This window comes from Haliotis rubra, unplaced genomic scaffold (genome assembly GCF_003918875.1).
Source record: "Haliotis rubra isolate DU_JTF1 unplaced genomic scaffold, ASM391887v1 Scf936, whole genome shotgun sequence".
In the NCBI taxonomy this organism is placed as follows: domain Eukaryota; kingdom Metazoa; phylum Mollusca; class Gastropoda; order Lepetellida; family Haliotidae; genus Haliotis; species Haliotis rubra.
In genome coordinates, this window is record NW_025767675.1 from 14885 (window position 1) to 29689 (window position 14805).

The 14805-nt window shown below is 42.7% G+C and overlaps 1 protein-coding gene across 1 annotated transcript; it reads left to right on the plus strand.

Moving 5' to 3' along the window:
- Positions 1–1729: 1729 nt before the first annotated feature.
- On the plus strand, positions 1730–12959 carry LOC124264667. Its single transcript, XM_046699402.1, has 7 exons — positions 1730–1856; positions 3707–3819; positions 6785–6900; positions 8004–8030; positions 10390–10507; positions 10905–11014; positions 12805–12959. Exons 2-7 carry the CDS (start codon positions 3719–3721, stop codon positions 12915–12917), a joined length of 585 nt encoding a protein of 194 aa, XP_046555358.1. The 5' UTR covers positions 1730–1856; positions 3707–3718; the 3' UTR covers positions 12918–12959.
- The last annotated feature ends 1846 nt before the right edge of the window (positions 12960–14805 follow it).

Genomic DNA, 14805 nt, shown 5'->3' on the forward strand with positions numbered 1-14805 from the left:
GGCTGGATTGACGAGTCTAATTGACATCCTTCAGACCGACAGATACAGTACAACCAGAAATTATTGAGAATTTAAAGATTGTAATTTTCTTTCTTTTTTGCACTCATTACTCAGGTATTAAATGTGAATATTAGCAGAACATAACTCCAGATTCAAAGACAGGTGAACAGTTAGTTTTTTGTCAAGTCATCATCGGCAGCAATGCAGGCTTCAATGCGGCGGGGCATACTACTGATCAAAGAAGTTAGAAAGTCGTGTCCATGCTGTCCCAATATCGGACCACCTCTTCTTTCATTTCAGCAATATTTGTCAGATTTTTCTTATTGACACTTTCCTTCATAAGTCCCCAAACATTTTCTATTGGGATTTAGGTCAGGGCTATAGCTTGGCCTATTTAATAATGTCATATTTTGGGTCCGATACCAGGCCTGTGAATGCTTTGAACGATGTTTTGGGTCGTTGTCCTGCTGGAAAATACAAAAATTTCCATAGAACACGTGAGCAGATGGAAGTAAATGTCCCTCGAGAATATCTGTGTACCGCTCACTGTTCATATTCCCTTCATTAACACAGAGGGGCGTTGCCCCTAACACAGATATGCCACCTCACACGTTAAATTTCGGACTGTACTTTGGGCGCTGAAACAAAGGTTTTTCGGTTTGTTTGGTCCAGAATTTCAGTGTATAAGGAAACAGCCACACAGAACTTTCATCTGAGAAAATCACATTGTCCCACTTAAAAGTTCTATGCTGTAAGCACCAGTTCAACCTTTGCTCCTTTTGTACAGGTTTCATGATCGGTGATGGAATTCCTCGACTTTTCTGCCAACCCATTGCATGCAGCTCAGTTCTAATTGTCTCCTTACAGACAGCCACAGTTCCTCTATCAATCATATCCAGCCTTAAGTTTTCTAAACTCCTTCGTTTGTTTTTAGAAACAAGAATACCAAGCCGCCTCCTGTCACCGACAGTCAATTTTCTGGGCCTACCTGCGCCTCCCTGGTGCTCAATGCCATATCCATTTTTCAAAACACGATAAACAGTGGACAAAAGGGATGCCTGTTCTACTTGAAATCACTTTAGCTGATCTGATGTCCTTGTTATAATACTCTAAAATCAACTTCCTCTTCTCTAAATCATCCATACTGAGGATCACTGAAAATGTCGTCTGCTAGCAAGTAAACAAAGGGGGATAACTCTTCACAAACTAATAAAAAAGGATTAACGGAGTTGTCTCTCTTGAATGAAACCAAGCACTAATTTTTTTTAATTGATAGCTGGTCAAGGTTGTTTATACTAGAAATCCAATTAAACATATTCCTAAAATTCTCAATAATTTCTGGTCATACTATAGTTAAGGAAAGCCTCCCTCTATTCATAATCAGGTTGCTCAAGAACTGTGATGTACTTCGCGAGGTACGACCCATTTTATCACAAAACAGATCTTGATTTTCGATGATTTCGTCTTCTTCCGCGCCGCCATTTTGTGTGACGAAATGCAAGTAATAACACTAGTTGAACCTGGCCGATAGGAGTATCCCGTTATCGCCACAGATGTCGCTCAGATCGAAACACGAAATGTGTTCGAAAAGGGAGGAAACCGAACTCTCTTTTATTGGGAAGATGCCCGAATTCCCACACCCACCTGCATATAACTAGACATGCACTTTATGTCAATACATTTCTTTTTACCTGTGTTTGTAAAAGGAGGAGGCTTTATTCAAACAGTTCTATATATTTCAGCATGGATACTAACCAGATATATCCGGGTGTGATTTGCACACCCGTAGACGTCGTCATCTCACAAGGAGCCTCCCGACATGGGGAGCAGCGCAGTTTATTTCTGCTTCATTTCAGGTATGATCTTCTAAATTATGAAATCTCAAAGTATTCGGGCGGTGCTGTAGCCTAGTGGTTAAAGCGTTCGCCTCGTCACGCCGAACCCCGGGTTCGATTCCCAATATGGGTACAATGTGTGAAACCCATTTCAGGTGTCCAACGCCGTGATATTGCTGAAATATTGCAAAAAGCGGCGTAAAACCATACTCACTCACTGACTCACTCACTAAAAGCGGCGTAAAATTAAAGTCACTCACTCACTCAAAGTATTAATTTTAACGTGTATTATTCGATCAGATCAATTTGTAGTTGTGGATGGACTGATTCATCAGTCCAAATGGGAAATTTTCAGTTCATATGTGTTAAAACTAAGAATGGTTGCGGTTCCTGGAAGCTCTATCTTTCCTGCAATAATGCCTTTATGTGTTAAGATTACATACCAATGCAGCGTAAATAATAATGTTGAAGTGTGCCGTTGAAATGTGTCAAATGTATGAGGAATGTTCTTGTGTAGTTCGGGGGTCAGTTTATGTTCAATAAAACATCCAAAATTGTACTAACAGCTGTTCTCAGCAAGGCTTTCCTGCAGGAAAAAGGTCGAAAAGGGCTATAGTGCCACTCTGCAGCTGATATATCGCTGTTGTAATATTTTGAGTGTTCGGGAAACACCCCACAAGAGTGTCATCGGCTCAGACCAGATAATCCGTTTTGTCTGTGGAATACAGATCGGAATTTCATGTGTACAATATTCTAAACTTAAGGGTTTAACGATCGGACCAGTTGTTACGTCTCTTGACGGAACTCTTGTATAAGACAAATCGTTATGGAGATCAAGTTCTTTATTGTATACACAACGTTTCAGGGCTATTCCTTGCCCCTTCGTCAGGTGAATGCTAACTGATTGATATACAGGACATATATACTAGTAATGTACATGAAGCAAGACTTACTTCTCTGGAATTTTAGTTTCTTACTTTCTCAACTTCTGGGGCGGTGGGGTAGCCTAATGGTTAAAGCGTTGGCTCGTCACGCCGAAGACCCGGGTTCGAATCCCCACATGGGCACAATGTGTGAAGCCCATTTCTGGTGTCCCCCGCCGTGATGTTGCTGGAATATTGCTAAAAGCGGCGTAAAACCAAACTCAGTCAGTCAGTCTCCACTTCTGCCTTACAAAGACAAATCAGTGTAATAAATCATCATACAGCCCAGCCTTCCTTTGACTGAACAAGCCCCGTCTTGTAAAAGGTCAATTGTCAGATTGTTAAAGGTGACTTCGACAGTTACCTGCAGCTGCTGGCTGGCTGAGTATGGTTTTACGCCGTTTTTAGCAATATTCCAGCAATATCACGGCGGAGGACACCAGAAATGGGCTTCACAAGTTGTACCCATGTGGGGAATCGAACCCGGGCCTTCGGCGTGACGAGCGAACGCTTTAACCACTAGGCTACCCCACCGCCCCCAATTACCTGCGGTTTGGGTGACCCTTGTGAGGCGAGGCGAGGCGAGGGAGGGGAGGGGAGTCTAGGCTTCTATGGATTCCACCAAACATTACCGCCAACATTACCTCGCCGTGAAGGGGTAGCCTAGTGGTTAAAGCGTTCGCTCGTCACGTCGAAGACCCGGGTTCGATCCCCGCGTGGGTACATTGTGTGAAGCCCATTTCCGGTGTTCCCCGCCGTGATATTGCTGGAATGTTGCTAAAAGCGGCGTAAAACCATACTCACTCACCACGCCGTGGTGAAACTGGAATGCTGTTGAAGGCTGGGCTGTAACCAAGCTCCCTCACATGTATTTATTTCGAGTAAGCATGATGTTGATTTGGTTTGTGCTTTTCCAAATGTACCATTTGAATACACGTGTATTTCCAGCTCTGGTGCTCAATGCATAAGAATGCACAGACAGAATGTGACGTAAACAGACTGATCAGATGTGGTCGAACCTTCTTAGACATAAGAGATACCGACATACAGGAACTATGCAGGTACGTCGTCTATATGTCTTACAGTCTTGCTTTGTTGTGTATTGTTTCATCTGTGTGATCGCAGACACTTGGAGTTAGTACATCACTTGGAGATAGGTACGGTTTAACATCGCAGGTCGGATAGTCAAGTAGTACCCGTGAAGATCCGGGTTAGAATTGATCTTCAGCAACCATGCTTGTCGTAATAGACTACTTACGGGACAGGGTGGTCAGGCTCGCTGACTTGGTTGACACATGTCATCGTATCCCAGTTGCGCAGATCGATGTTCATTCTGTTGATGACTGGATTGTCTGGTCCAGACTCGATTATTTACAGACCGCCGCCATATAGCTGGAATATTGCTGAGTGCGGCGTTTAACAACACCCACACAACCAAGGATAGTCTGGTGGTTAAAAGGGCCGGTCGTTCAGATTACTGCGTGACCCTTAAGCTGGAAGAACGTGATAACGCCAAAGTTGCTATACCTGATGTGACCATGCAAGCTCGACATGAAATCATCCTCACTTACATAAACGATTTTAAGGAACCTCAAAAAGCCATCGAGTGAGTGAGTGAGTTAATATTTATAGTCACACTGGCAATATTTCACCCATTTCGTGACTTTTAAAGTTAAAATTCATAATAAACGCAATTAAATTATAAAAAAAACCATGTGGACAAGATTATCACAGATATAAATCCAAAACTAAAGAAATTAAATCTAAAACAGTTCAACTAAAGAAGACAATACAATATAAAACAGGCTGCAGATCGCCACCAACTGAAGGTAGATCACCATACTAGGGACCATGGGGACTTACAGTACCTTTGCTACCTACCTGGACACGTAGCCATCGAAAGCCCTTATAAGTTCAATGATGTGTTTGTTTAATATCTGTCCCTGTCCTGGCAACATGAGAGCGACCAAACCATCTCCACAATTGTTACACGGTTTTTTGATAGATTGAGCCCCATCCGGGATTCGAACCCGCACCAAACCTCCAAATCCGCAACTAGAAATTATGGAGCAATAGGGTCCCTACTACTCGCTACGAGTTAGACATATAGTTAAATGGGGATTGGATGTAACATATCGGCACGTATGTCACCGTTCCCCTGGGGATCATGTTCAGCCTTGAGTTGTTCATGCTATCAACCACTGGATTTTATGTTCACGATTCCAGATACGAGAAGTTCCAGTTTAATTGGATACACGATGAAACATTTTAAAAACGCTCATGTTATTTCATTTTAATCACTTCACACTTCAGGAGATTTGTACGTGAGCTGATTGGCAATTTCGCCGCTTTGAGCATTACCACAGTTATAGACTAACAACTAGTCTCTGAAATGAACATATTTTACTGAAAAAAGTTCATAGCAAAAAAATATAATGAAAAGGAGCCCTGAGACTTGCCACTTTTTCTAGACTTGTGTGGGCTTTCTTTGATAGATTTGCTTCAGGGTCTGTACGACAGACTAACACAGTTACTGCACGGTGTGTTTGCGTAATGTGGGAGGGAATCCCGAAACGATGTAGCTCTTAGACTTTACTGATTTGGTGATGTCAACGAGTTCGGGTATTGTGTTGACAAACATAGAAACATTACAGAAACAGGACTCGAGTCCAAGACCATAGGTTGCTGATGTGCCAAAGATATGCAACTCTGCACAGCCATCATGTCCCTCGTTATTTGTAAGCGAGTAAATTTGCATTGGATAGTTTTTGACCTTCATCCTGGAAGGCCAATTTAACTTGTTAAGAAGTTATACAGGTGACAAACGTTAATGTTTTAGCTAATCACGCCCACCACTACGGACATAATGCATACACATCAGTAATCATAATACTGACTGAGTTTAGTTTTACGCCGCCTTTAGCAACATTCCAGCAACATCACGGCGGGGGGACACCAGAAATGGGCTTCACAGATTGTACCGGGGACCCAGAAATGGGATTCGATTGTACCCGGGTCTTCGGCGTGACGAGCCAACGCTTTGACCACTAGGCTACCCCACCGCCTCAGTTATCATAATAAGGACTTTGGATGTAAAAGAAGGATTTCAAACACATTCCAAACTTCATATTGCTTAATTTATCCATTATCATTGACGATGTGACTGATTGTTGTTTGTCTATCACTCTTGAGAACCCGTGAAGATCCGGGTTAGAATATTGATCTTCAGTAACCCATGCTTGTCGCAAGAGGTGACTAACGGCATCGGGTGGTAAGACTTGGTTGACACATGTCATCGGTTCCCAATTGCGCAGATCGATGCTCCTGCTGTTGATCACTGGATTGCCTGGTCCAGACTCGATTATTTACAGGCCGCCGCCATATATCTGGTATACTGAAATATTATGTTTTGTGTCATCCACTGTTTTGTTGACACTGCCGATGTAAAAGTTTAAGTAAATCGACACACCCTTATACCCTTGACGGGCAAAACTGAGAAACACGTAACGGTTGTTCACGACCCAACATGTCGTGTTTTCCCGTCATCATGTTGCAAAACGTGCGTAACGGTTGAGCAAAATCAGTTGCAAAACGTGCGAGCAAAATCAGTTAAGTAATTGCAGTAGTGTAATTTTCAACAACTTGCACAACGACACCTATAACGAGCAGGCTAACTTAACGCAAAGATAACTCAGATGATAAAACTAGATCGACTAAAAATAACTCCGATATATTCTTCTATCCAATGTTTGAAAACATGTACACGAACGTGTTTTTGAAGTTAGTGAGCGCGTCCGTTACTGTCGTCAAACGAATAAGAAGCACCTAGACTTTGTTGGTTATGGCAATAGCCGGAGTGGGTAGGGCCAGGGTTGTAACGATGTACAGAATAGCATTGCACAGAGGGGTAACTGCGCACCTAGTTCTAAGTGTGTAAACAACATTGTTATGTTATTTCCCACACAACAGGAAAATGATCTTGAATGTTTATGCTGTGCACACATTCACGTGCAAATATTTACACAGGACCTACATGAAGTACAAGGAGTGTGTGTTCGGTGTTGTGGGATGTAACGGCGCAGAAACCGTCGCTCAGGTCGAGACACAGTTGGCACGGACCGGAACCGACATAAAGAAACTGTGTAAGGAACTGTATATGTATGTATATTTATGACGTCATGGTGCTAATTGATGACGTCATTTGATAATTGTGTGGCTTAGCTCAGATGCTGATTGATTGATTGTTGTTTTACGCCGCACTCAGCAATTCCAGCTATATTGCGGCGGTCTGTAAATAATCAAGTCAGGACCAGTCAGTCCAGTGATATACAGCATTAGCATCGACCTACGCAATTGGGAACCGATGACATGTGTCAACCAAGTCAGCGAGTCTGACCACCCGATCCCGTTAGTCGCCTCTTAAGACAAGACTAGTATGGATTACTGAAGATTCTAACCCGTATCTACACGGGGGTGCTCAGACGCAGATATGTTTTAAGGAGTTGTGAGGAATACGTTGTATGCTTACTGTGACTGCTGTCAGGTTCCACTGACACATAACACACACCCCCACCCCCACCCCCATAAATATTATCTCTTAACAGGTACATATTATCTTAACCGTTTTCATTTGGATCCTTCAGTGAAATGAATCTTTCAACTTCTCTCATACGACAATTAGTTGTATTTAGATTTTACGACACGCCTATTGAAGATCCCATCATGTGAACTCTGCGTTAAACTTTCAAAAAATAAGTGAGACCTTGTTAATATGAGGTCTCAATTTTCTTGTCACCTCGATTGGAAATTTCGATCATAACCAAAGAACACACTCAACCCCAAAAGTACTAGAATCCGTACTTTACTAAGAAAGTGTAATCCCAAATATAACATATGTTACATTTGGCCACTTTCTAAATGGCATTGTGTATTCCAAAGTACACATCATTCTGCAGGTCAGACACGACACTTGTATAAGCTGGCCACAAGCCTGGCCGCCTTTGTGTTCATTCGGAAAAAGTCGTTATACTTCGTTTTCGAGATTCTGAAATCAGGTTTGCTCGTTTGAGCAAGTTCTTGAAATGTAGTGAGATTTCGCTGTAGTGAGATGTTATTCAATTCAAGCAAGTATTATTTCCATAACAAGCTTTCTGTCAAAAGCAGAGTCATTGTTTCAGTGTGCAAGAATGATATCAGGTGAATCGTGCATCTTGTTCACTGACCTGCTTCTTTGTATTTATTTCAGGCTCTGCCAGTGTGACGTCAACAAAAGGTATAAATCAAATTACATCGAGTTACTCTGTACCATACATAAAGTGAGTGAGTGAGTTTAGTTTTAGCAATATTCCAGCAACATCACGTCGGGGGACACCAGAAATGGACATCACACATTGTATTCATGTTGTGAATCGAACCAGGGTTTTTGCTGTGACGAGCGAACGCTTTAACCATTAGGCTACTCCACCACCCCACCCATTTGGGGAAACGAACCAGGGTTTTCGTTGTGACGAGCAAACACTTGAACCACTAGGCTACCCCATCAACGCCCGTACATACCTCTTCATGTCCATAACACATTATAACATAACTAATAATAATCAATACACGAGCATGATCTCTTTTTATATATCTTTATGATGCCATTTTAGTTTTGGAACTGACCGTAATATAAAATATGGAATTATTGTTTTCTTTTTCTACTTTGTTTTTTATTTTGTTTCAGTTCCTGAAGACGGCACACGATTTCCGGGTGAATGCAACGTCTTCAGCATCTACTCCTGTCTCGACGTCTTCATTGATGACGTTCAGAATGCTGGGAATGATTCCGAGATAATATGTTCGTAAGTAACATGGAACGTTTGATATTTGTTAAGTCTTAGAAGTCGATTTCCTCAACCAGTCTTTTACACGTGCAAATATTTACACAGGACCTACATGAAGTACAAGGAGTGTGTGTTCGGTGTTGTGGGATGTAACGGCGCAGAAAACGTCCTTCAGCTCGAGACACAGTTGGCACGGACCGGAACCGACATAAAGAAACTGTGTAAGGAACTGTATATGTATGTATATTTATGACGTCATGGTGATAATTGATGACGTCATTTGATAATTGTGTGGCTTAGCTCAGATGCTGATTGATTGATTGTTGTTTTACGCCGCACTCAGCAATTCCAGCTATATTGCGGCGGTCTGTAAATAATCAAGTCTGGACCAGTCAGTCTAGTGATATACAGCATTAGCATCGACCTACGCAATTGGGAACCGATGACATGTGTCAACCAAGTCAGCGAGTCTGACCACCCGATCCCGTTAGTCGCCTCTTAAGACAAGACTAGTATGGATTACTGAAGATTCTAACCCGTATCTACACGGGGGTGCTCAGACGCAGATATGTTTTAAGGAGTTGTGAGGAATACGTTGTATGCTTACTGTGACTGCTGTCAGGTTCCACTGACACACAACTCCCACCCTGACCCCAACCCCATCCCCACCCCATAAATATTATCTCTTAACAGGTACATATTATCTTAACCGTTTTCATTTGGATCCTTCAGTGAAATGAATCTTTCAACTTCTCTCATACGACAATTAGTTGTATTTAGATTTTACGACACGCCTATTGAAGATCCCATCATGTGAACTCTGCGTTAAACTTTCAAAAAATAAGTGAGACCTTGTTAATATGAGGTCTCAATTTTCTTGTCACCTCGATTGGAAATTTCGATCATAACCAAAGAACACACTCAACCCCAAAAGTACTAGAATCCGTACTTTACTAAGAAAGTGTAATCCCAAATATAACATATGTTACATTTGGCCACTTTCTAAATGGCATTGTGTATTCCAAAGTACACATCATTCTGCAGGTCAGACACGACACTTGCATAAGCTGGCCACAAGCCTGGCCGCCTTTGTGTTCATTCGGAAAAAGTCGTTATACTTCGTTTTCGAGATTCTGAAATCAGGTTTGCTCACTTGAGCAAGTTCTTGAAATGTAGTGAGATTTCGCTGTAGTGAGATGTTATTCAATTCAAGCAAAGTATTTTTTCCATAACAAGCTTCTGTCAAAATCAGAGTCATTGTTTCAGTGTGCAAGAATGATATCAGGTGAATCGTGCATCTTGTTCACTGACCTGCTTCTTTGTATTTATTTCAGGCTCTGCCAGTGTGACGTCAACAAAAGGTATAAATCAAATTACATCGAGTTACTCTGTACCATACATAAAGTGAGTGAGTGAGTTTAGTTTTAGCAATATTCCAGCAACATCACGTCGGGGGACACCAGAAATGGACATCACACATTGTATTCATGTTGTGAATCGAACCAGGGTTTTTGCTGTGACGAGCGAACGCTTTAACCACTAGGCTACTCCACCACCCCACCCATTTTGGGAAACGAACCAGGGTTTTCGTTGTGACGAGCAAACACTTGAACCACTAGGCTACCCCACCAACGCCCGTACATACCTCTTCATGTCCATAACACATTATAACATAACTAATAATCAATACACAAGCATGATCTCTTTTTATATTTGTTTATAATGCCATTTTTGTTTTGGAACTGACCGTAATATAAAATATGAAATTATTGTTTTCTTTTTCTAGTTTGTTTTTTTATTTTGTTTCAGTTCCTGAAGACGGCACACGATTTCCGGGTGAATGCAACGTCTTCGACATCTACTCCTGTGTCAACGTCTTCATTGATGACGTTCAGCATGCTGGAAATGATTCCGAGATAATATGTTCGTAAGTAACATAGAACGTTTGATATTTGTTAAGTCTTAGAAGTCGATTTCCTCAACCAGTCTTTTACCTGGGTACAATGTGTGAAGCCCATTTCTGGTGTCCCCCGCCGTGATATTGCTGGAATGTTGCTAAAAGCGGCGTAAAACTATATTCACTCACTCACTCATAAGTAGGTGGATCGGTGTTCTTGTTGTCAATCACTGTTTGTTCTGTATGAAGAGTGCGACTGAAGAGTAATGCACGTAAAACAGAACCAACCAATAACCAATAACCAACCAACCAACCAACATACCTACGTCCTTCATATTGAAAACTGAAGAAGTTCTTATTTATGTAAATTGCTTGTTATTGTTATTCATGTATGTCTATCTCTGATTTCATCATTATTTTGCTGCAGGGTTGCCCACCGGTTTGTGACGTGTCTCAACAGATTGACACCTTGCATTGACAACCCTGTCTTCACACAAGCCATACTGACTCTCGAACAGAGGAATCTGCGCAGTTCATGTAAGACCATTAGTTTGTTGTTTATCTTCTTGTTTAAATTCAGTGAGAAATGTCAAAATGTGTGAAAACATAGTTACATTCTAATGAGTGTTCGATTAGGTAGAAAGGTGAATCGCTCGTCATGCGGAAAACCCCGGGTCGACTGCCCACCTGGGAAAACGAGTGAAGCCCATTTTTAGTGTCCCCCGTTTTGATATTGCAAGAGTATTTCTAAATGCGGAGTAAAACCATACTCAATCTTAAAAGTAGAACGATTTCAGCATGTAGACTTCCTGAGTTTCACACCTTTGTTCATACAAACCCCAGGGGCGGTGGGGTAGCCTAATGGTTAAAGTGTTCGCTCGTCACGCCGAAGATCCGGGTTCGGGTCCCCACATGGGTAAAGTGTGTCCAACCCATTTTGGTGCCCCCTGCCTTGATAATGCAAGAATAAACCCAACACAGTCACTCACTCACTCATACAAGCCATTGGTTCGCCATCTCTCGTGAGAATGTAGGTCGTTGTGAATTAGAACCAGCTGACTGAGCGCGAATGAATATGGGTATCGCCGCTATCAGCCCGAGACTTAATAACAGACATTCGAGGCTCGTGAGTCTCCAACAAAGAAGGCAAAATTCTTTTCAATGTGTTTGTAAGGTGTTGGTTCGGTAAACTGGCATTCTGCCTACCAAGTAGAGCGTGACTTACAGGAAACAGTATGGGAAACAGTATGCAAAGTCATCATGACGTCACAGAGGACTTTTGTACCTCACGAAAATGACACTTGATCCACCAGCGGTATCCTGACACACTACAGCATCGTTGGCAGACGTGTAGGGACCTTGGAGGGGATTATGTGAGTGAGTGAGTTTAGTTTTACGAATCTTTGAGCAATACCCCAGCAATATCACGACAGGGGACACCAGAAATGGGCTTCACACATTGTGCCCATGTGGGGAATCGAACCCGGATTGTCGACGTGACGAGCGAACGCCTTAACCACTAGGAAGGGATTATGTTGAAAACGAACAGTGACATTTTAGCCACTCCTCGTATAACTGACTGACTAACTGACTGAGTTTGGTTTTACGCCGCTTTTAGCAATATTCCAGCAACATCACGGCGGGGGACACCAGAAATGGGCTTCACACATTGTGCCCATGTGGGGATTCGAACCCGGGTCTTCGGCGTGACGAGCCAACGCTTTGACCACTAGGCTACCCCACCGCCCCCACTCCTCGTATAAGCATGTAGTACTTAACATTATTAAAATATTCTTTGTGCTTGTCAGTCACTTTAAGAATCCTGGAAGGGACATTGTCGCGTTGTCGCATTGTCGCCTTCTCAAAAACAAGCAAAATGAGGCAAAATTAACCAAAGCGCGACAATGCGACAATGCGACATTTCGGCCATCTGTTTCAAGGTGAAAATATGTCGCGTTGTCGCGCATTTTTAGACTTTTTTTACACATCTTAGATGGGGCGACAATGCCGCAACGCGACATATTTTGATAAATTGTCGCTATGTCGCGTTGTCGCTCTTTGGAGGAATAGAAAATCATTATTCAAAATGCGACATGCGACATCGCGACAATGCGACAAATGGCCGAAATGTCGCGTTGTCGTATTGTCGCGCTTTGGTTTATTTTGCCTCATTTTGCTTGTGTTTGAGAGGTCGACAACGCGACAATGCCACAACGCGACAATGTCCATTCCAGGATTCCATAGTCACTTGACTGGAGTGCCACATATATTTTCATGACAGGTGTGTATTTTATTTCAAATATGCAATTAAGTGCTCTTGTCCTCAGGTTTATACGCGGTCAGCTTCGTGAAGTCAAGTTCTTCAAGTTCCCATGGCAACCTATATGCCAGTATTGCATCCAAGCTGCTCTTCATCGTCTGGATGTTGAAGTTCAACTAAAGACCGCAATAAAGGCGATAATGTACATTGTAAATCACAACATCCTCTGTCATTTCTACCGGCATGCAGCTTGATTACTGCTATGAGGGGATGCTAGGTAACAAGTGACTCTATTTAATTTTACGCCGCTTTTGGCAATATTCCCGCAATATCACGGAGGGGGACACCAGAAATGGGCTTGACACATTGGGGAATCGAACCTGGGTCTTTTGCGTAACGAACGAGGGCCTTCACCCCTGAGCTATCCAACCGCCCCTCGTTAGGTAACAAAAAAACCCTTACATTCTTCTGCAAAATCTGCAAGTGGCGAGTGCTGCAAGTATAGCGGTGGACAAGCTTGCCCTTGTGGCGAGCACTTGCTTTCATCTGGTACTTTCAGTGATCCGTAATTATGATTAATCACCCTTTTGTCTTCTCTCCTATTTGAATCTGTTTCGACTAATACTCTGACTATGGTGTTGACGTTTCCCATATATTTGCTACGGATATACTTTTAACAACATGCATACTCTGAGCGGGACTGTGACTAAGCGTCTTGTAACTATATATAAATAAATCAGAACCACGTAAAACTTGTGTCATTTTACCCATGAACGTACAGGACCCGTAAGTAACTCACGACACTTCGCGAGATATTAGTACTTCCGGTGACAAACAACGTTTCATACCTTTTCGAATGGTCTCATGGTTGTCAGCTGACAGTAAGGAACCGATAATCCTTGCAGGAATAATCTGTACCAATTCCAAATCTAACCATCCACAAATTATCTCCCGATTACGACTGTCAAAACAGTGACAGCCAAGCATGGGTTGTACACTTGGTGCGATCTAGTAAAGTCATATTTGGCGGACGCGCAATTCGGAACGAGAAGTTGTCACAGGAAACCTGCTACCGGAAGCCTTCATATTCTCCGGAAAGTTCTTGGTGGGTTCGACTAGGCAGCGTTTCCTGGGAGAAGTCCCATTCACTGTCTGGGCTGCGTGTAGAGGGGGCAAGGGCCCTGAGCTGATGATGAGCCTTACCAGCCTGACTGTGCCAGGATCACCCGAACCCTCTCTGCTGCATATTATCTTTAATCTGTAAAACATAATGAGGGTACTTATACCGCGCACTACTCCAAACCACACAGGGGCATGCTCAATACGAGACACAAACAACACAACATTATTACCCCGGATAACCCAAACTGCATGTTAGGCGCTAGAAGGTTATAGTCACATGACATATCGCACCGGGTACCCATTTTCTGTTGGGTAAACAGAGGCAGTTTTGAATAAACTCACTTGCCTAAGATGAGACCACATGCATCACATGCAATGCTCATAGTGTTAATCCCTGGGCTAGAATCGACTACTTACAGAGCGGAGTCACAGATGTTGAATATTGATGCGTGGGGCGTAAACTAATGACGTGTTCTGGCTACCAAACAAACAGGGGACGTACTAACGGTGAAACTTGACGGTAAAGCTTCCCCACTCACTATTTGAAATCTTCGCAGCCTGCGATTCGTTTATGAAATAATATTAAAACTATTGAATTACACAACTACAACTACCCGTGAAGGTCCAGGTTAGAATATTGATCTTCAGTAACCCATGCTTGTCGTAAAGGCGACTAACAGTATCGGATGGTCAGGCTCGCTGACTTGGTTGACACATGTCATCGGTTCCCAATTGCGTAGATCGATGCTCATGCTGTTGATCACTGGATTGTCTGGTTCAGACTCGATTATTTACAGACCGCCGCCATAAAACTGGAATATTGCTGAGTGAAGGGTAAAACTAAACTCACTCACTCACTCACAACTACAACAATGCAGGCAATGGTGAAACTCACACGTATACCCCCACCAGCCCTCCCCGGACCGAACCAGGGTCTTCGGCGTGA